At 38.7% G+C, this 22,809-nt stretch overlaps 2 protein-coding genes across 4 annotated transcripts in view; one reads left to right on the forward strand and one right to left on the reverse strand.

The window, feature by feature from the left end:
- The window catches only part of LOC141010579 (sodium bicarbonate cotransporter 3-like), a 42,716-nt gene extending 36,544 nt beyond the window's left edge, over positions 1-6,172 (forward strand). For 2 of the 3 annotated variants that reach the window (XM_073483612.1, XM_073483613.1), the window contains exons 19-25: positions 323-574; positions 837-905; positions 1,193-1,366; positions 1,676-1,813; positions 2,263-2,363; positions 3,282-3,398; positions 4,273-6,172. In XM_073483612.1, coding sequence (XP_073339713.1) covers positions 323-574; positions 837-905; positions 1,193-1,366; positions 1,676-1,813; positions 2,263-2,363; positions 3,282-3,398; positions 4,273-4,354 — 933 coding nt within the window. In that variant the 3' untranslated portion in view covers positions 4,355-6,172. The remainder of the gene's footprint in view (positions 1-322; positions 575-836; positions 906-1,192; positions 1,367-1,675; positions 1,814-2,262; positions 2,364-3,281; positions 3,399-4,272) is intronic. The other variant, XM_073483614.1, reaches the window with a different exon arrangement.
- Positions 6,173-8,413: 2,241 nt separating this feature from the next.
- Positions 8,414-15,811, reverse strand: LOC141010755 (homocysteine-responsive endoplasmic reticulum-resident ubiquitin-like domain member 2 protein). The gene is made up of 9 exons (XM_073483846.1): positions 15,734-15,811; positions 14,958-15,293; positions 12,923-13,000; positions 11,670-11,783; positions 11,363-11,493; positions 10,271-10,387; positions 9,876-10,163; positions 9,668-9,782; positions 8,414-8,967 (listed from the first exon to the last, which is right to left on the reverse strand). Exons 2-9 carry the CDS (start codon positions 15,102-15,104, stop codon positions 8,800-8,802), a joined length of 1,158 nt encoding a protein of 385 aa, XP_073339947.1. The 5' UTR covers positions 15,105-15,293; positions 15,734-15,811; the 3' UTR covers positions 8,414-8,799.
- Between the last annotated feature and the right edge of the window lie 6,998 nt (positions 15,812-22,809).

A 22,809-nucleotide genomic window follows, 5' to 3' on the forward strand; every position in this document is an offset into this window, starting at 1 on the left:
CTTCTCTTTCCTTTTCTGTCATCCTTTATTATAATCTTGTCTGTTCCTCTGCTGCTGTGTTCATCACAGAAATGCCTGAACTATAGTCTCCTTCAAGTTTCTACCAAGTTATTTTTATGCCTCTGGGTTCTACAGTGCTGCTGTTTTAAAAATAAATTCAGTCTACCTTAAAAATTCACAAGGCAAAGATTTGCAATTCCAAAGCGTGGATGGACAGATTAAGTTATCTGAAGATTTTTGCTCCTGAATCTTTATTTCTCATTACTGCTTAGCTGTCTCTCTAATTTACTTGCTGTGTCTTGTGTTCCCATGTATCCTACAGAAAGGCTGTGGCTATCACCTGGACTTGCTGGTAGTGGCAATTATGTTGGGTGTGTGCTCCATTATGGGCCTGCCATGGTTTGTGGCTGCAACCGTCCTCTCCATCTCCCACGTTAACAGCCTGAAGCTGGAGTCTGGCTGCTCTGCTCCAGGAGAACAGCCCAAGTTCCTGGGCATACGGGAGCAGCGGGTCACTGGATTCATGATCTTTGTCCTCATGGGTTGTTCTGTTTTCATGACCTCAGTGCTAAAGGTGAGATACTGGAACTGCCTAAATAATATTCGACGAAAAAAAAAAATACATTCAATTTTAAATCACCCTAAATGAGATGTTTATTTAAGTTATCAACATGTGCCGAGGGAGTTATCTGTTGAATATGTTGCAAATGTATTTTCTATTATTCTACCTTCTTAATTTGTCCTTTTCTTTCCAGAACTGTAAGTGGGGTTGTAAATGAACTGTAAATGAAGACCTGACCGTTTATACTGTGCCACTTCACTTCTGCTCTTTACAGTTCATTCCTATGCCAGTCCTGTATGGAGTCTTTCTCTACATGGGTGTATCTTCCCTTAAAGGCATTCAAGTAAGACTCTACTCTGCTAGCCTTTGAAGATAATATGCCCTTTTATTCTGAACAGAACCACAGTCATGAGCTGTTAAGTGAATTTAAGATAAGTTTCCCCCTTCTAGTTCCAAACCTTTGATCGTAATTCAAAACCCTTAAAAGCTTTTGTTAAATGTGTTCCCTCCTCTGAATAATGTATTGAATTTTACCCTTTTACCCTTCCTCCTCATCAGTCCAGTCCATTTTTATTTGCATTACTTATCTCTCTCACAAACTAAGCCACTTTCCTCTCATTTTCTCTGTAGTTCTTTGACAGAATCAAGCTGTTCGGCATGCCTGCCAAGCACCAGCCCGATCTGATCTATTTGCGCTATGTGCCGCTGTGGAAGGTCCACAGCTTCACTCTGGTGCAACTCACCTGTCTGGTGCTGCTCTGGGTCATCAAGGCCTCCGCAGCAGCTGTTGTGTTTCCCATGATGGTAATGACCTCAAACCCCAAAGACTGTCACACATTTAGTCTCTTTGCATTTACACTGTATGCTAAAGATGCAGATTCATTCCTCACCCATTCAAGATAACTGTCACAACACAGAAGAGTGTGTTTCAGCTGTAATAGGATTAAATGAAGTCCTTAATATCACCATGTTACATAATTGTGTTAATCTTGGTGGCAGATGAAAATACTTTGTGTTTTTATTCTATTTACTATATCTTCTATACTATACTATACTACTATAAAAGGCCCACATAAATCAGTGATAATTGATTTCTCATATGTGTGTCCCCAGGTCCTGGCGCTGGTGTTTATCCGTAAGCTTCTCGACTTTTTCTTCACCAAGAGAGAACTGAGTTGGCTGGATGACTTGATGCCAGAAAGCAAGAAGAAGAAAGAGGATGACAAGAAAAAGAAAGCACGCGAAAAGCTGGTAAAACTCATTACATTTTTTTCTTATTCCTTTTTTTTGGTAGTAAAATGACAGTATGACTGTGATGAACCTTTTCCAATTTTTGTTTAATTTTTATTTAATGTATATGTGTGCTTGATCATTAAATGTTAAAAAAACATTTTTTTGTACTTTCAGTCCCATACTAAACTGAAAAAACACACACTCATAAACAGGGATATTACAGAAGCATCAAAATCTCCCATTTCTCTCTGTCTGAGTTACAGTCAACAAAGATACTAGAGCTTCACAAATCATATCATTCTCAGTTCCGTGACTCAAATTTCAGGTCATTGTAATAATGCTAGAATACAAGTGGCAGGTCTTGTGGATGTTAACTAACGAAACATAACAGTTTTTTTCCAGTGTGTTGTCTCACTGCAGTCATGACTGTTTTGTAATGTAGGCTTTCAACACTGTTTTTTATTCAGGAAGCAGAGTCCAGACTGCACGAGCAAGAAGAGATGGGGCTCAAGGTCAGCTTGGAAAGCTCAAACCTGCTCACTATCCCAGTGAAAACGCTCTCAGGGAGGTGAGTGGTGCACCACATGAAGCACACTTTGATGCCCAGTTCTTGAATGAAAAATTGTACAGTAGTGTATCATAATACAAATCTTTTATGATTGTATTTTATAACTTTATGGTCTGGCTCTTATTAAGAAGCAGAGTACATTTAATGAAAACGTAATATTCTTTATGGACTACACTTAATGTATATAGCTACCAAAAGACTTTGCCCCAGTCAATGCCTTTCTGGCTGATATGATCCAATGATGATGCATTACGTTGTCATGTACAACTTGGGATGGTGATATTCTGCCAGTGGTGGTCAGTTTTGTGTTATTATGTCCATCTTGAACAGATCATACAGAATAGGACTAGTGACTGAAAGCCTCCCAATGGAAAACGAGGTAGCAGGGCAGTGTGTCTGATGCAAACCATCTGACCCACATGGCTGTGTTCTTCTAACCCTGCTCACTGATACTCAGACAGTCAATGCATGGCCAAAACTGTCAGCTATTTTAAAAAAACAGAAACACTGGCTTTAAAGCACACTGCTTTGTGTGTTGTGTAAATGGTCTGTGATATATAAAAAAAACTGTCTAGTTGAAATAATCCTATCGTTGTCCAACTAATTGTGTCTACACAATCAACTCATGACAACTTTTGCCTCTCATGCAAAAGGCCCACATCTCTTAATAAGTGTTAACATGGAACAAAGTATATGTGGCCGTCTGGTCAGCCATTGTGTGCTGTTGATTTGTTTTAATCTCTCATTTATATGCATGTTTGTGTCTGCTTGTTTGAACTGTCCTGCACTGAACCTCTCCACTGATTTAATGTCCACATGCCTGTCTTCTCTTTGTGTTTCGTTTTTGTGTGTGTGTGTGTGTGTGTGTGTGTGTGTGTGTGTGTGTGTGTGTGTGTGTGCGCGCATTTTGGCATGTAGTTCTGATTCTGACCCGTTGGTTGTAAATATCTCTGATGAAATGGCAAAAACCGCAGCGTGGAAAGCCGTGAACTCGAGTGCAGAGTCATTTGCCCAACCTGTGAAGCGTAGTGGAAGGTAGCTATGCCATCTCCTGGAGTTTCCCAGAGCCCCTACTCCCAACTGCATCACTTGAACATGATAATATAATGTTAACAATAAAAGATGACTTGAAAATGCTCTGAGTAATGTATCTCAAGCAAGTTTTAGGCAAGATTATTTTTAAACTATTGTGAAATAAACTGAAGCGTATTGCTGCCTGGAAGGTAGGAGATACGTTTAATATATAAAAGCAGGATTTTAAAATGCTAGTTAAGTAAGCACTGTTAACTATAAGTCAATAGAAAATACAATCGTGAGTGTTATAAACTGAACTGTATCCTTTAACACCTAAGGCTCTGACTTAAAGAAGACATATTATGCTCATTTTCAGGTTCAGCAGCAACAGAGCAGCTGTGCTAAATCTATTATTCTGTGCCAATCTAGCAGCTCGGCATTAATTATGCGAATGTGTGACATGGTGACATAGTGTGATGTCAAGAGGTTGCGGAATTAAAGGCGGGCCTACTGACAAGGCGTTTCAGGAGCAGTGTTTTCTGTGTTGACTTTGGCCTCAAAATCTTTTACATGTACAAGAACCTATACAAAACACAGAAGGAAAGGAAAAAAAACGAAAAAGCAGAATATGTCTCCTCTAAGAAGCAAATTAATTAAAAGCTTGATATATGCTGACAAATTGGATCTGTCAAATTTGAATTGTCGCAATTGAGAGCAGGATATTTTAGCACAGTCCTTATAGAAGCCCCATCATTAACTAGGCGCACTGTAGGTGGTAAAATCTTCTCCTCTTCCTGACAAAATCTCATATTTGCCATTGCTCTCCACCCTTAGCACCATCATAAAGTTGCACTTGCTCACTTTCACTCTTATCTTCTTTATTTCTGTAAAACAGCCAGGAGAAGGTGGCCTGCGTTAGAGTCGACGTCAGCCCAGATTCACCAGGAGGAGGTTCCACTGTCGAGACCTTCCTGTGATAAAGGGAGGCGCTCCTTACCCTCCTGATACCTCCTCCCGCGCAACACTTCGGCCCGCCAACGGGCACCATCTTCGTGGCAAAGGGGGCATAGAACTGGAGCAGCACAACCTGCCTGCAGAGTTCCCTTCCTCAGGGCAGCAGGCGAGCTCCCCCAGGGCTGTGAGTCCTACTCCACTCGAGTCTGGAAGTGTGCAGCACATGTACAAACCGCTGCCATCACTACGTACTGTAGAGCACGCATTCTCCGAGGGAGGAATGAAGAAATTCTGCTGTAACTGCCCACCGACACTCACTGTTTAGGAACTCTCTCAAAATAGCAATTTGTCAACCATTAAAACCACAGATGCCAAAGGAACGGGCCTCTGGTGGGGATCTTGGACTGTGTGAATTGAATTTTGCTTTTAACCCACTGTATATTTTTAATTTCAATTTTACTCCTTCTTATTTAAGCTGTTTCCAGTACTGTACATTTTTGGTTCTTTGAAGCTCATACGTCATGAGCTGTCCTGCACTGTTTGTTTCCATGTATTTTAAGATTCACCAATACCAGCTTCAAAAACCCCATTTGATTAAAGCCATTCAGGTACTGTCAGTGTCAGCTGATTATATTTAATAATGAGTCTGGCACAAACCAAAACAGAGGTACATACAGACACTACTAGACAACAGTACTACTGCATACGTGTTTGTAGAATTCGCTCATGAATCATCTCTGCCGTCTGCAGGGGAACACTCAGTATTATTATTGCTGCTCATTAGTCTGTCAGTTGTTTTCATTATAAACCTCACTGTTCATATTGTATGTGATGTTATAGAAATATTATGTATGTATGTATGTATACTGTATTCTTTTCATTTGTAACATAGAAAACCTACTTCAGAGGCCATATGAAGTCTGTACTGTACAGTAAGCACTTTGTCAGTATAGTTTCTTATCTAAAATGGATGACAGTGTGTTAATAAAACTCCTCCCACCGTACCTATAGAGCTGTTGTTCAAATGTCAGTTAAACAACTCAGGAATCTTGACTGATTTCTGGCTGTGGTCACTTTTGTCACAAGGTGGTGATAATTAACTGTCCACTGTATTCCTTTCATCGCTGGTATCACGACTATTTTAATAAATGCTGTAAATCATAAAATATAATAAGGTGCAAAACAAAAAAAGAGACTCTTCGTGACCCCAGTTAGTTGCACCTGTTTTTATACTGTCTGTATTATTGTTGGTAATAGTGTGTGTGTGCGTGTGTGTGGTGTAAAGATAATTTGTTGCAAATCATTTTATGCAAATATTTCTACAGTAAATGTAAAAACTATTCTATTCTATGAAGTTGTTCTTATTTTGCTAAGTGCAGTCGTGTTTTAGCAATAAGTATCCCATACTGTGTCATGTATGGTTTCATGAATCCAGGCAAAGAATAATGTGTCGGTTTCATCAGCTGTCTGTGTGTAGCTACAGTGAATATACGGACAATAGCTTACGTGCCTTGTCAGAGCGCTTTGTGTGCAAGTCATGTACTGATAATTGAAGTGTTCAGATCAGATGTAAGGATACACACATGTACAGTGGCACACAAATGCCAAAGACAGATCGTTCATTTACGAGAATGAACCAGTACGCGGCTCATTTGCAGAGGCTTATGTATGTCGTAGTGTTACTCCACGTCTGTGTGACAGTCGTAGCCTGAGCTACCGACTCAAAACGATGTAACTCAATTCATTCTCCTTTTGCAGATGTACTCTGAATACTGTTTCTATGTGTGTGTTCTACTGTCACAGCTCTAGTATTTGCTCACAACATAAAAAGCTGTAATCTATATTAAGGTACTGTTTGTTTGTTTTTTTTTGTTTTTTTAAAAGATCAGTGAATGTCAAATTGTCGTATCATCAACATAAAAGGTTAATTAAGCAAGGTTTTGCCAAACTTATATTTTCTAAAAAGTTTGAATTCAGTCACAAATATTTCTCTTCCCTTCCCTTATATTTGATATAAAATGAGTTGTCTGATCAGCTGAATCATTAGTGGACTGAACATTAAACAACTTAAGTACTAATAATGTCATAACAATGTTTATTTTGATGAAAAAGACCCTATTTTCACATGAAATCAGTTTCAATATATATGTATAGTATATATATATATATATATTAGCTTATAGTGGCGGATAAACTGTCATCAAGGTGGATGTGTTACCCTTCATCATCACTCCAGCGTCACTGAACAAGAATGCATTTGTTCTGATGTACAGACACACAACATCAGTGAAGCACAGAGCATCCTGTTGTTAGCTTGAATGATGACTTTTCTGTCATTGCCGATTGGTGCAAAAGCAATAAAAGTGAATACATGGTGAGTTCCTTGTCTTGGTGTGGTCATCTTCTCGGGCGGTGAAGAAGTGAGCAGTACTCCTGTTACATTGAGAGAACAGCTTCTTATTTTCAAACTCCTCAGAAGAAGTTAATACCTTTATTATTACTTGGCTAAATAAACAAACTCTTTGTTTATTTAGCTAATTTGAAGGTGTCACTTTGGGCTCTCAGAAATTATGACAGCATTTCTCACTTTATTTTTTAATATTTTACTTGATAATTGATAATCAAGAAAATGGTCAACTGATATAATGAAATAATCATGAAAGGCAGTCCTTCACAAAATAATTTAGCTCCACTTGAACCAACTACAGCAGTAAAATCTGGCTTTTACATAAATGCATAATTAATAATCTAATGATGTAGCATGACAAACGTTACATGGGCCATTTTTGTGCATCAAGTACTTTTGGTTTTAATACTTAAAAGTGAGTTTTCCTGATGATACTTTACTTTAATAACATTTTCAGTGCAGGAACAAAATTTTTCAAGTAAAGGATGCAAATACTTCCACCATCATTAGCCAGGCCCTACTACAGTTTAGTTTATCACAGATATATTGGTTTCAGTGTCCAGTCATTGAGTGACGAAATACTGAAATGTTAGGAAACATTATCAGATAAATGTATAGACATCTTGAGGAGGTTTTGTCCTATTTATAACAAGCCTGGGGCTGTTTTTCATGTTGAAGACAAAAGGTGGCAGCAGAGATCTGTCTCACACACCAGCTGAGCACCTTACTAACTGTATACAACTCTAACTGCATCATCCCTTCTCCATGGTTGTCCCAATTTAGATGTTGTAGATGTAGGATGTTGTTTTTTTCATTTAAATCATGATTTTGAGAAGCCTTTTTGTAAGATGTTTTCATATACTTGACTCATTGGACCTCTTCATGGATGTGTGAGGTCACATTTTCGTCACTTTATTTGGGGAAAAAAACTTGATTTATTCCTTCATGAGTGTGATTCAGCATAAACCTTTTATCTTGGAAACTGCATCAGCAGGGGTTAAGGTTTCATGTTCATGTAATTTCATTACACTTTTAATCACGTCTGCCTGATTTGTTGCCGCTGTTGATTGCTCGTTATTTTTCTCACATCAAAAACCACATGACTACATTATCATGATTGAAGGTTTTAATAAACATGAATATTATTATCGGTACACAACATGTTAAAATGTAACAGCAGCAGCCATTTTCACAAACTCAAAAGGTTTAAGTTCTGTCTTATGTGACCTCTGAACAGTGGCAGTGGTTTATTTAACAGTAGGAAATTTTAAAGTGTCTTTTTGCCACATGACTTTAATCCACAAAAACACCAACTCTTCTACTTCACTCAGTTCCTTCAGGCTGTTAGAGAATCAGGCGTGCATTGTTTCACTTGAGTAAAAATCACACTTCTGTCTGCAAACATCACTCGGGGGAACACTTCAACACAGTACACAATGTGTTCAGACACATTTTAACAACTCTCAGACCAAACTCGCTCACGTACGTTATCACAGACTCTACATGATTCAGGATTATTCGCTGCTGTTCAGCTTTTGGAATAAAGTGGCCCTTTTGAAATGTGTTATCTGGATACAACCACAATTACAAAAACATTTCAATTTAAAGAAAACTATTTCAACAAATATTGCAGCCACTTACAAAGAAAACAAAAGAGATTGTTTAACAAAAGTAGTGCTGTAATTATTTCTTTTAATAAATGTGCCTGATGTCCCTATTTTATAAATTACATAAACAATGCATTAGCAGACACTTTTATTATTCAGACTATGTTTAGAAGGCATCACTAGCAATTCTTGTATATAGCAGTTAACCTAAAGTTCCTGTCATTTGACAGTAAAATGTTTGTCTTTGTGCAGACAAACAAACAAAAAAAATGATCATCTTTCTCTTTTCAGCATAAATCAGTCATTTGTGTTTTGGCTCAAAGTCTTAGATATGTAGTAAAGTCGACTAGAGGGAAACTTTAACACTGTATTGCAACAGAAATGGTTTCCCGAAGCAGGTAGGACATTCAGCCTACTCTTAAAGACAGGTGGTGCTCCTGTGGAGAGCTATGGTTCAGTTAGCAGCGTTTGGCGGTCCCTCTGGGATGAGTGACATGAAGAAGGTAATGATGAACGACCACGTGGAGGACAGGAAGCCCGTGTGGGGGGCGCTGTTTGGATCTTCTGCTCCTTCCTCTCCACTTTCTCCCTCATCGTCTGAGCCATCATCCAGCCCTCCTTCCTGTACAGAACAAAGTGGATTTATCAGAGGACAATCAACATGCTTTACTACTGTATGTGGGACATATTTGACTTTGTAATGAGTTATTCATTATGTAAACTTGAGCAGTAGCTGCCAAATGCAAATTAAGTCTCAATTCAAATTCTGACATGAACTATTTTCAAGTCATTTTGTTCCCTGATGAAGTCACCCTGTGAGCTGAAAGCTGTCTTGCCATGTCACTAGAGCTACCAGTAGCAGTTATTGTCATCACTGATTAAAAAAAAAATCACTAATCTTTTCTCAATTAAATATTCAGGTTATAAAATCAGAGAATGAGACATCTCTGAATTTGCCAATCTTTTTCTGTAAGTCTCCGCTTACAAAGATACTCCATTTACAATGATCTTAACAGCCTGGAATCAGCAAATGTTTGCCATTTTTGCTTGAGAAATGGTTTCAACGATTAAATGATTAATAAAATGATGTATTTTCTCGTTCCAGCCCTTCTTGTCACTTTTACTCAACATTCAATGCATCTAAGCTGTATTTGTAATCAAGATGTGGAGGCTTATTGTTGTTTTCCTGTACATATCTGTAAACTGGTACCTCAGCGAATGGCTTGTGCACTGCAGAAACAAACATCGCTAAAGATAAAATCAGCCCATCAGCTCTGGTTAATGTTCTTGGTAAAAAGCGGAGATGGATGACAGGCAGCTACCATTTCTTGTAAGTCGTGGTTTTGTGGCTCTCCCTCCATGTCGTCCTGATTGGCTCTGTCTCCAGGAAGCTGGAGCTCATTCTCCAGATTGAAGGGAAACCAGCCGGCCTGATGCCTGCAGACAGAAAAACAACAAAACCTCATCTATTCATTATTCGTTACATGTTTGACTAATGTGTGAGCTGAGAAAAAGCATAACTGTACTCACAGGTAAAGCACCAGCATGGCCATCATCACCATGACGAAGCGGCTGAAGGAGGAGTAGAAGTAAACTACGCTGAGTAAGATCGCAGCACGTGAAAATGTGTACACCCAGTCCAGCCAGTCCCGGTTCAGCTCCTCCTCGTTCAGGATCTCCCCTCCCTGGGCGTTCATCTGGACTTCTGGGTTGCCACGGCGATCCACCTGAGGCCGCTGGCTCAGAGGATCGGGCTGGTTAGACTGAGCCGAGGGCTGGCCCGGCCTGAGGTGCTGCGAGGAGGCAGCCAGTAACTGACTGGAGGGAGGCAGACACACAGATGATGGGAACAGTGTGTGTTGAATGAACAATTCTCTTATAAACATTCTCCAGAAATGACGAGCGAGAAACATGTCGGGACTTACTAATGCAGGTAGTACTGTCGAGCGTACAGCTGCTGCCACCACATTAGAGTCATGGGGTTGTAATAAGCAGGCATCATGTTTGTGGGAGGCGTTGGCTGTGGAGAGTACTGATTCCAGCTGCAAATAGAGATACTGCATTAGAAAAACAGACATCAAATGTGTTTACAATGGGTTATTAATAGCTATGGTGTCAAGAAACAGCCGAGGTGATTTTCTAATTCTAAGTTAGGCGCCAGGTGCTCGTGACCAGGTGATAAGTGGGTGGCCATGCCCATATTTAAGGTCAGCTGGGGTAGAAGGAGCTTTCTCTTTCAGGCAGAGCAGCTTCTGGCCATCTTAAAGCTCTTGTTACTTCTGTTCCTTAGTTTGTGTTTATTTCTTTTGCAGTCTGGTAGTCCAGTTTTCACAGTTTTGTTTGTTAGCTTAGTTTATGCAGTATTTTGTGTTTAGTGAGGGAAGTACTGGGTCCTACAGCCCTTATCTTGTCTGGCCCAGCAAACCCATGTGACTTGTTCTTTTTGAACAGGCCTCCAGACTGTCATTGGTTTTGGTTGAAGGGGTACTATGTAGTTGTGTTGTCCTTTAAGATCAGTTTGTTTATATATACACATGATATTATCTGTCAATAAAACATTTGAATCCTTTAAAACTAACCTATGTTGCTTGTTCACAAGCTTGAGCAAACTGTTTGTGGCCATAACAAGCACCTTGTGCACTAGAGGCAGCAGTGAGATGAAAAAACTAATGATATGAGGGAGAAAAGAAAGAGCTTTCTACTCTCTCAAAGGCTGCATCACTGATGGATTTTTAAACATATTTTTACATTAAAACTTTAATTAATGTCCACTGTGAGTGCGCAGGATGCTCGCCCACATCTCATCAATTTGCTCATTAACGAGATTTCTGCTGCTTATTTTTTAATGTCCCACAGTGCACAAGCATAATAAGACGTTTATTTAGAGCTGTTATTGAATTCCCTTTTGCTCACTGTGTATAAAAGAGCTACTTAATGAGGGACATGACTCAAAGGGGTTTAAAGCAAGTGTATTTGGTGAGTGAGTTCTAGTTCTTTCACCAGTCCAAAAAGCTTACCTGTGCATAAACTGTAGATACATGTGGTGGTCAGGGAAGGGTCCAGTTCGCTGTCTGAGTCCATCACTGCTCTCTGCTGTAGATGACTGGCTATGTTGACTAGTGGAAGGACTATTAGAGTTTTGAAGGGGCTGTAACCAAAAAAAAAAAAGTTCTGAGTATTAGTAATCATTTAAGAAAAAGACAAGAAAGACAAGTTTTCTTTCATATTGTCAGGTATAGATTGAAGTAGTGAGCTGAATGATGAAAGGAGAAGTGCTGCTGATGAAATGAATGGAAAGGTGTGACGAGTGTGTAGCTGACCCACCGTGGGACCGGCCGAGTTCTCCTGAGGCTTGTTACTGTGGCTGTGGGGGGGCTTTGGGGAGCTGGGAGGAGTTCGAGAGGAGCACACCAGATGGAGCATATGGTACTCATCCTGCTGTAGAAGCAAATGCAGCTCATTATGAAACAGAGTCCAAGTATTGCATGTTCAAAGAGAAGGAGAACTTCTGAACCGTATGGGTGTACTGCACGAGAGTTGTAATATCTGCCTTATATTGCTATACTGATTGTTTATCTACGGTATTGAATACTAATACAGTACTGTATGAGTGTTATTAAATATAATCCAAGTTTATATCTTTCTATATCAAGTTTCTTGTCTGTCAGTACAAAATACTTTATAAAATAATTGTTTGTTCAACCCAAAAAAATACCTCCTGTTTTCATTCATTCATTGGTTAATTGTAACTGACACTAATAATAATATTTGTGTACTTCCATATATAGTGATGTACTGTAGGTGATTTGGTAACTTTAAACAAGGGGGATAGTGAGTTTCCTGTATCATCTAATCGCCTATTAATGATACCGTAAAACCATGACATTTTCTGAGATGGTTTTTGCATGTGAAAATCTCATATTGTTGCAACCCTACTTCCAATATCTTTGTTCATGCTCAGCTATCCTCACTAAAAACTCAAGAAACAGCCTTGCTTAGAACGTAAACACGGCGCATATTTTGTATGTTCGTTGCATTTGATTGTCCAATTGGTTCATCCATAACGGATGTATAGCCAGCCTTAATAGTTACAAGTGATCATAATATCGAGAATTGGGTTTTAAATTTCAGGATACTGACTTTTCTGCATAAAAACATCATCTTCATCATCATTTTAAGAGAGAATTGTGATGCAAAAATGCCCCCAAAACAGTGTGTTACACCCAAACAATGACTGCGGACAGCCTCCACTCCTCTGAGAGGGCTTTCCACAAGGTTTTGATTCGTGGCTGCAGGAATTTGCTCCTATTCAGAAAGCATTAGTGAGGTCAGGCGGGGATGTTGGGCGATAATGCCTGGTTTACAGTCCACGCTGTGACTCCAAAGGTGTTAGATGGGGTCGAGGTCAGGCCAGTAAAGTTACTCCAGAGCAAACTGGGAAATCAATCCTCCGTATACTGCACTGGGCCACCGCTACAAAAAAATCTGAATCAAGCAACTCATGTGCTTCTTATATTTAAAATTAATAAACCAGAATCATTCTAATGAATATGAAGTCTTAGGCAGAGGGAACCTACCTTTCTGAGCACATCTTTCAAGGTGAAGTGATCCAAAAGCAGCTTCCCAGAATACACCAGCCTTTGGTCTTTGGAGCTCTAAAAATCCAAAATTATAAAGATAATTGGGGCCACAGGAGAGAAGTGTACATCAGCAAAATACAGTTTGCCCTTTATAAGCATTTCTAACTAATACTGAAAACAGCAATGCAACAATAAGCAAGAAAACAACAAACTTTTAATGTAGATCATGACACCAAAAGACACAGTAATGAGGATGAGATCATAATAACCTCAATTGGGATAAGTGGGTCTTAACAGTGGATTAAACTGGCAGTGCAACAACAAGGTCAGAGTGTGTCCTCATTCACTACGCAGCCATTCAGGAATTTAAATTGCCTATTTTAAATCTTGGCCAACTTGCAACCGAGAATCTTTCATTCTTGGTTCAAGGTGCCTCTTTGTCGAACATTCCACAGTTAGTGTCCACTAAATTACACTAACAAAAGTGCAGCCCTTAAAGAGGTTACTATAATGCAGCTTAACAAGGGAGCAGTTTGTCCATGCCTGTGTTTACAATGATTGCATCAGACCAAGTCCGGAGCAGAGAGGAAAAGGAGCAAAGTCAGATTAGCACAACAATGCAGCAGGAATCCAAACTTCCTTTCACTGTGACGTCAAATCTACAGAAATCAAGGCTCTTTCAGCTGCTTCAACTCCCGAGACCCAGCGTCTTTTACTTTAGAAGATAGATCAAGGTTAATGTTTTGTGTCATGTCTATGGTAACTCAACAGTAATATGAATAACAGAGGAAGCTTGGCAGAATTACAACAGTAAGAAAAGTTCAAATGGAAAATGTTGGCTGTGGCTGTGTGAGGACCCAAACTCAGCTCCGGTGTCAAATATCAAATCCGTGTTATTCGACACAAGTCTGACTCGAATGGTAAATTTGACATTTAACAACACCCGTCAGTCAATAGTGTTTGATTCATTCTTACACAACTCACTTCTTAAATCTAAACTCTACCAAGGTTCATGTGCCAAAGCACACATAAGCTGGTGGTCCAGCTTACTATGAAGGGATGGAAGGGATGGGACGATTTAAGATTTTATAGCAGACTGGAAAAACCCACTCATGATAGGTTTAGCACATATCTTTTTATGAGTGAACGTCCTTAGTAGTCAATATAGGACTGTACCTTGGCGAGCTAGACAGGATTTTTGAGCAATTTTATTCATGTTAAGTATATTTTGATGATTACTGAGATATCATCATGAAGCAATTATTTAGGTGAAGATAATCAGAACAATTTTCATGTCATACAATGCCTACTATTTATACCAAGTAACTGATGTTACATGTTAATTAATGTCATCAGTTCCCCTCTCATCACATGCTTCCTGTCACGCTATGATCAAACTGCCCAGTACAGAAACATTCTGCTTTTTACTCTGCAACTGGTCAGTTCTCAAAAAAAGAAAAATAAATAAAAACTATCCCCACTGAGCAAAGGAAAATATACCTAAACCTCCACCAGTGGAGATAAAAAGGCTCCTGCAAAAAAGGCACCTAAAGCAGAGATGAAAATGGAGAACGTGCGGGAGCCACAGATGCACAGATTCATTCATTTATTTATTTATTTTTTACCAAATTTTATATTACAAGGTTCCATTTGATGTAACAAAACTATGCTGTCACCTTCATATCCATTTAAAAATGATTACTGTCCATATCTTGTAGATGTTGCATTTTCAGTAAGTCTAAATACGCTGTGTTTCCCAACAAGTTGGACATCCCAAAAAAAAGTCTGATGTGAACCTGGTCATCTGATAGGAAGCTATGTTTCTGTTAGGGCAAAGGGAAGCTTTTCTGACCTCAATAGTTGATCTTAATGTTCTTGAATAAAAGAAAAAACAAGAAATTTCCAAATACAGTATAGAAGATGTAACTCCTCCTTGTGATTGAACAAAGGTGATGAGCTGGCATGGATGACAGAGGAAAATAGGATGGGCCAGAGAGGCATAGAAATAGGTACTGGCAGCAAGAATACTCACTGGTTTGCTTGGGTAGACATCTGACAGGTGAGCTTTGAGCTTCTCCACGGTCCAGTTCTGGTAACAGTTGATGGTCTGGTCATCGTACTTCTGGTTGGGGGCCTTGATGACAAGTGTAACAGGATTGTCCACAACACCTTGATCCATGACTCAAAACCATTTGCCTCCAGTGGAAAACAAAAAAATCTGGACTACCCTGTCAGAGTAGTGGATATAGACCTGCTAATAGTTTTCTAGTGGATTCCTGGTACCATTGGAGCAACATTTAATGCTATGTACAGCTTGATGTTGCTAATGGTGCAGCTTCAAGATGTTTCCTGTACTTCTGAACAGAGCCTGAGGAGAGAAAGGAAAACATGAGGTTAGCTTGCCCTCCACAATAGGTTAGGAAGTGACAATTTGGGATTGCAATCTAACGTCACCGTAATATCTGACAAATAATTAACCGTTACTAGCTTGAATGCGGTATCTAACACACATTTAACCAGTCACACGTTTAATGACAACTAGCGTAACACTGTTGGGTGGATGGATAGAGACGTAACGACATGTCTGGGACAGGATAACATTTCAGAAACAACTAGCTAGTCCCGATTAAGAGTATTTGACAACTGGCTAAGCTAACGTTAGCCTCAGTAGGATTTCTGCTACTAGTGTCAGTCAAACCAAGCGGAAAAAGTTGTGGGGCTAGCATACTTAGCTTGACAAATTAAAACGATCTAGTTATACAAAGATGTTCGTCTCAGACAGAGGGGTTACATATCTTGTTTACCCACCTGGTCGACCCCCAGTGACCGAAACACACAGCCTACTTGTAACTCCAATCCCTGCCTGAACCTGGTGTTCTTCTTCTTCGTTGGATCTCAGGATGTTGTCGACATTCAACGTTTATCGCGCAGTACCGCCACCTACTGGTGGAAGTGTTAGTTACAGCCATCAGAGAGTGACAACCATTAGGATAGCTTATGCAGTTGATGGACATGACTGAATATGTTTAAATAAAGTATTCAATTGTACAAATAAAAGTACCCTTATTTATATCAATTTTTTAGATTGAAAAAAAAATCTATAAAATGCTTTACAGCTCAACACAACCACAAACTACAGTGTTAAAAACAACAATAAAGTTGAATCACCATCTCTGATAATTTTTTTTTTTTAAAAGTTAACATTATAACCTTCTTGAAAATTAGATTTTTTGCTGAGATGTTGTATTGGACTGGATTAATTTTATTGTCTGTATCTGTACCAAATAAACTGACAGCTATAAGTGTAATTTATAGGCAGTTTTGCTCAATCAATTCATATGGTTTCAGACAAACAACATCAAGAACAATACAAACAAAAGCCTGTTAATCAACTACAAAAATATAAAATCATTGATTGAATAAGTGATCGACTGATTAGTCGTACTGGGTGTGCACTGTGACATGAGGAGGTCCATTGAGGCTGAAGTTATTCAGTTTGACTGCCATCTGGTGGTCTTACAGTGTAACAACACTGCCTGACTACAGTTTCCTGTCTGATTCTATCAAAAAGAAAAACCTGTTGGTGCACTTTGTTTTTTTGTTGGGTTTTGTACAATTCATAACTAGTACTCATTATTGTAAAAAAACAGTATGTTTTATTCATTTATTTGCTACAATAAATCAAATGCAAGTCCGACAAATGGAAGTCAGTAAACATTATACATTGACTTGTAAAATACAGAAAATATAACAACTACTTACATAGCATTGTCATGTTTTTCTTGCTGTGTTGATGATTATGCTTGCTCATTGATGTAGTGCTGCTGAGTTTATTTTCTTTGATATTTGCTGTATCTTTTTATGTTGCAAACCGATTGCCCTTCGGTAACAAATAAAGTTTAGCTTACCTTTAAAAACTGAGTTTACAAAGTGCATTGACAGACAAAGCAAAACATGGACACTCGGGAATACGACATAACAGAATAAACAGTAAGGCCAAGCAGAAAGGAGAAGTTCAAACAAGAAGGCAAAACACAAAAATCAACTCCCAAAATGTTAACACGAATAATGCAAATAAAAGGATTGAAAAGAATAACTGCGATACAAGGAAGATAAAAAGACTAATCAGATAAGAGAAGTTAGAAACAGATAAAAAAGACTAAGAACAGTGAAAAGACTAAAGAGGACAGAAAGACTAAAGACTAAACTTCACATCAAGCAAGTCATTACATTGGGGTTTGAGGAGGTGATTTGAGGTGTTGAGATTTCTTTGTTGTCTTGTGTCCATTCTGATTGAGTGAAACTTGAAGCAGTCCGGAGCCTTGAGGGTTGAAGTTGAGGGACTATTAAAAAAAGTCACCATTCAACTTGGTCATCAGCATCAGGATGCTAATTGTGCAAGAGCTTTACAATGCCTAACAATAGCCTGCTAAACCTGCAGGTTTCTTTTGTTGTTTTTCTTTGCTGAACCTCTTTATACCCAAGGCCCTTTATAGACATTTATTTTTTTCCCCTTTCATTTCATCTAGGAAACTTGAGAGAGAAGTAAACAGAAGAAACATATTTCAGTTTCATTATCATTGAAGAGGCTTTGGTGAGATTTGGGATTCCAAGTAAATATTTTTGAAACTGGTTTTCAGGCTTCTCTTTGCGCTACTGCCACAAGTTGCCACAAAAAATATTTTGAATTCTGATTTAATTATGAGGTGTTATTCATAATTCGGTCAAGACCATCACATGAAAACACATTTGATACGTCACATTGATCCTCTGACCGTCCGAGCTAGAGATAAATAAACCAGACTGATGGAGCATAGGAAGAACGTGAAGCGCTGCATATAAAACTCTAATAGATGCCTAATATGACCTTCGATGAAGAACTGAGAATAAATGTGTTCAATCTGCTCTGAAACTAGGTTAGCCCACTTCTGCCTGATTCATAAAACTCAAGAGGTGTGTGTGTGTGTGTGTGTGTGTGTTTGTGTGTGTGTGAGTATGACATTGCAGCCTATCTATGTTTTCATGGGACAACAGGGTGTAAATGCTTGGAAATCAATAACAAATACTACAGCAAACAGCACCAATACATTTCCACAGCTGTATTAAGGCCATACCTTATGATCAAATAGGCTTTTTTTCAAATGTTTTTTATTTTTATTTATGGTTACCTAACAAAACCAAATAAGGGCTTCCCGCAATAAAATCACCTCTCATCAGGAGGGTGAAGCGCTCTCCTTGTGACATCCATCATGTTTGTTTCACCATGCTAACACCTTTGATGAATCGCTTAGAGGAGGCGACATGTTGAGCACTGCATTAGAGATGTCCAATTTCTTTCATTTCCCTCTTCCGGTGTGTTTCTCCGTCTGTTACCCGCACAAATGAGACTTTTTCACACCCTGCTTCAATTCAGCAGCCGGTGATATTGTAATCTAGGGCACTCACAACCTGCTGCCACTGTTAGTGAGATTTTAAAAGTGGAAGAGGTCGAAATTAGGTCAGTGTAAACTTTTCTGGAGTAATTTTCCATCCCTACAGAAAATGATTCAGCGGTGTGCTATCAGGAGGTTGTTCAGCTGTTTGAGAAGATGTTTCTACTTCCATTATTTGTTGTGTCATTGTGTTTACACTTGGACATGGTCCATTCAATGGGCTCTTACCACAGCCACTCTGCCCCTGTTGGATTTTAATAAAACCTGCATAGAACAGAGATGGATTTACATACATGAGTGCTCGCATTAGAAAGGGATGTAAAAAAACAGTGCAGATAAGTGATTAGAAGTGATTGTTACAGATTTTATTTAGTGGTTGCACCTTGTATAAATTGACCCAAGTATATCTTTGAGTTCATTTTTTATTATGGAATGTATTTCTTAATAACTGTGAAGCATCCCTAACTGGTGTATAAACAGGCAATGGATTATTGACAAGCTAGTAAAACAAGTTTGCATATAATAGAACACAGGTGTAGACATCTGTATTTTATGTGATTATGTAATATGTTATATATTTTATATATGCAATATTTATTTTTGATGTTTATCAAACACCCAAAACACCACAACAAGCACCAAAAGATTTGTATTCAATAATGGAGAATTTACTTATTCATAAATACATCCTCTTCACTCTCCATGTCAATTGAGCAAATGCATGTACTGATTAAGGCTGTGAGCTGCTGCTAAAAGCTGCAGAAAAATCTAGAGATTTTTTTTTTTCCTCAAACTATTATTTCCACAGTCAGATTGGACCTTATTATGGTGTGCTATACTTCAGTTAACTGTTGACAAATATGTCAATAAACGCTTAAAAATGGTTGTATATCTATTTATTTGACAAATACTGCAATATTTGATAGAAAGATGTTAAAGTCGGTAGAATTTAACAAAAGTTTTGCTGGGGTTAAGTCACCAGAAGGCGTCTGATTTTATTTGCCCCTTCGTGGCCATTAAGATGCAAGGCAATATCTACTGAAATAACAACATTTCATCTTCCTGCAAAACAGGAACATTCTCATAAAAGTTGCTGTTGTTGCAGCATTTCAATTCTGAAGGTCTGATTCAATGTCACGTCTTTATCGTGTTTGTGACTTTGAAAAAAACCAACAGTCAAAGCAAATGAAAAGCTGTCATTTTATCAACACTGCTGTGAGTTGTCCTTTTCTATTGAACTGAACTGACTCAGCCCCCTCTGTTCATAATGAGTGCCTACGCTAGTGATTCAACAGTGTGAAAAGGTCACTGCTTTAGAGGTCAGGGTACAGTCAGTCTGTCTATCTCCCCCTTCCCTTTCAAGTATTACTATGATTTGTGTATTGCATGCACAGCAAATTTGAATTTGTGGATAATCAACAGGCTGATTTCAATATTATATATTTAAAGGACCCACACAGGTGATTTGAATTATTTTGGCTGATTACACTTCCTCTTGTGACTCTCCAAGAGCACCTCACTTAACTCCCTGCGTTCTGTAGCACTGCCCTCCTTCAGCCTGACCCTGAAGTTTTAGGTAATTAGCGAGAACAATTGAAAACATCTGTGTGGTTATGCAGAGCCTTTAGATTACTTTAAGTGCAATAAATAAATAAAGATTTTTCTTTGCAGTGCAGCTTTTTAAAAGGTTAAGTTCAGCCACTATCCACTCACCCTCTGTTGAGTAGTCTCACAGCAAAACTGTTGCAGCATTCTCCTAAACAACTGAAGAACGAATAACAAAAAATGGTTCCATACAGCTTCTCCGGCATAATGCAAGTCTCCGGAAGCTCCAAGATCCCAAATTGATTTGACAAGATGTTATTTACACCCTCGACGCACAGTCAGGGTTGTGCACCCACTTCAGACGTTGTACCTTTAGCTTAGCAGCTAAGATTTCAGCTTTAAAAAAGGGTGTAAATAACATCTTTTCAAATAAATCTGGGATCTCTGGGCTTCTGGACACTCACTCATTATACTGGACGAGCTGTATGGAACCATTTCATGACATGTTTCTTTTTTTAAGTTGTAAAACAAGTCCCCATCTACTTCAGCTGTTAGTGAGAATGCTGCATCACCATTTTGTTTTGAAGCACCAGAAATGTTTTGTGGAAACTTTCCATTGTCATGGGGCTGAGTATATATTGTCTGAATTTTCATTTTCGGGTGAACTTATCCTTTAAAACAGCATGTAGACTATAAATTAATATCTAACTGAAGACATAAAATGCAAACAAATCCTAATAATTGAAAGCATTTGAGACGTTACTTTTGGCGTTTGGTTTTGGGTACTTGTTGTCATGTCCTTAGTATTTCTAAAATCCTACGACCCTGTGGAAGCCAAAGGAAGCTAGATTGAACTGATAAACACACAGTATAATACACTGAATTATCATTTTTATCTTACCAATAAACTAAAAACTTAGTAACATTTGAAATACAGTATGCTCAGTCCTCTTCCTGTTTCACTTGTTTCTGCTTTTCATTCTTCAGGTATGGCCTGACTCCGTGATGTCAGTGCTGACTGCTCATGTTGTAAAATATTAAACAACCAAGGTTTACTTGCGTAGAAGCTTCAGTCACTTGTTCTACCTGCAGTGGCTGTCTAAAGGCTGAATATATCAGTCCTCCTTCACCTTCCATCTATATTGACAGTTTCTTTAATGGTCTGCTGAGTTCAGCTGATGTCTAAGTCTGTCTGTTCAGGGCTTTGCGTATACAGCTCACCTCTGGCGTATGTTATAAAAGAGAAGTGGACAGAGACTTACCTGTGCTAGAAAGTTGTATTTGATAGAACCATGCTTACTGTGTGCATGGTTTATTCAAATTATTGAGATTTATGTTTTACTACAGTGGACCATGGTGTAAAACCGAATTTCCTCCTGTCTATCTTTCTATCGCCCCTATCTACGACTTAAGGTTCAGTGTGCAGGTTTAGGGGGAAATTAAATAAAATATTTTTTTAGTATAGTATAAGTATAGTAAAGTGGCGGAGTCTGCCATGTTGCAACACCATGTTCACAGTAGCCCAGAAATGACAAATCAAACACAGGCTCTAGAGAGGGCCTTTTGCGTTTTATGGCCACCATGGAGGAGGGTGGGGTGAGGGGTATTCAGTTGGATTTAATCTGCAACCTTACCGCTAGAAGCCACGAAATCAGATAGACTGGATCTTTAAAGGAAGTTCTGTGTTGTGCTGGAGACCGTCATTAGTTTAAGTTAGCGGACTCCATTTCTAAACTAACGTTAGCTACTGCTGCCTTTAGACTGCCGCAGTAAATCTGACCTGAATCCTTCACAAAGAAAATCCATAGTCAAGGTCATTTACAGGCTTGTATGGGCAGCCGAAAGATACGAGGAAGGTCATTTTTCACATCACATAACAATCCGCTCACTTATGTCCAATAAAAAAGTGATCCATACATGTAAACTGTGACAAATTGTTACACAGAGCCACTTTAAAATCCAAAACAAATTAATAAAACACTGACAAATCCTTTGGGGATATGTGGATTGTTTATGCTGTGGCTCTGCTGTTTAAACGACATTTGATCTTTGAAATATCATTAATCACAACAAATAAAAGGAACCCGTCATGTATTGGTCATTGCTCTCAGTTTTTGTTTGCATTTGTTCTGTGCTGAATGGATTCAAAAGCTGTTGTGCCCCCTCAGTGTAATTCATGATTGGGTACCTACAATTAGTGACTCACTGGTGTGGAAAAAGTCGCAGGCTGAGGAAGGAGGAGGCTTTAACTCCGGTTTTGACTGTGTTAAAGACCATGGGAAGATAATTTAGCCCCTTAATGATGCTCTAATGATAAGAAGAGCTCCGTCATTGTTTTGGGGGCCATTAACGGTGACTCACTTTTTCATTTAATGTTGTCTTCACGTCATTTTCTATATTAAGAAAAGCGTAAACATTCATGATAATTAACAGCACACATCAAAAATGATGAGAAAGTATAATTTTGCTGTAAAAACGCAACTACTTCCAAGTGACAAACTTAAAGCTTTCCACAAACCTGTCGCTTACACTGGGTGGCAGTATGTATTCATTTTTTACACTAAAGGCAACAGGCAAGTTAACCTGTGATGAACAGCATTTATATATGTACTGCACCTGAACCTCCAATTTGGCACATAACATTTTAAAAAAAGTTTTTTTGGATCATTTAAAACATGCAAATGCATCCAGTGCATGACATTCTTGTGCACAGAGGACCATGAAATGTAACTTTTTGTGCTGTTTTTTTGCAGCAAAACAAGTCTTCTGCACTTTACAAGATGCAACAACAGTGGCAAGCTGGGTCACTGCCCATGCAAATGCAGTTTTGCTTCGTTAAACACATGCATGCACAAACCCTAACTCTGCATCAATGAAGCTAGAGAATGGTTTCATCCACTTTTTTTT

Source organism: Pagrus major, chromosome 16 (assembly GCF_040436345.1).
Source record: "Pagrus major chromosome 16, Pma_NU_1.0".
In the NCBI taxonomy this organism is placed as follows: Eukaryota; Metazoa; Chordata; class Actinopteri; order Spariformes; family Sparidae; genus Pagrus; species Pagrus major.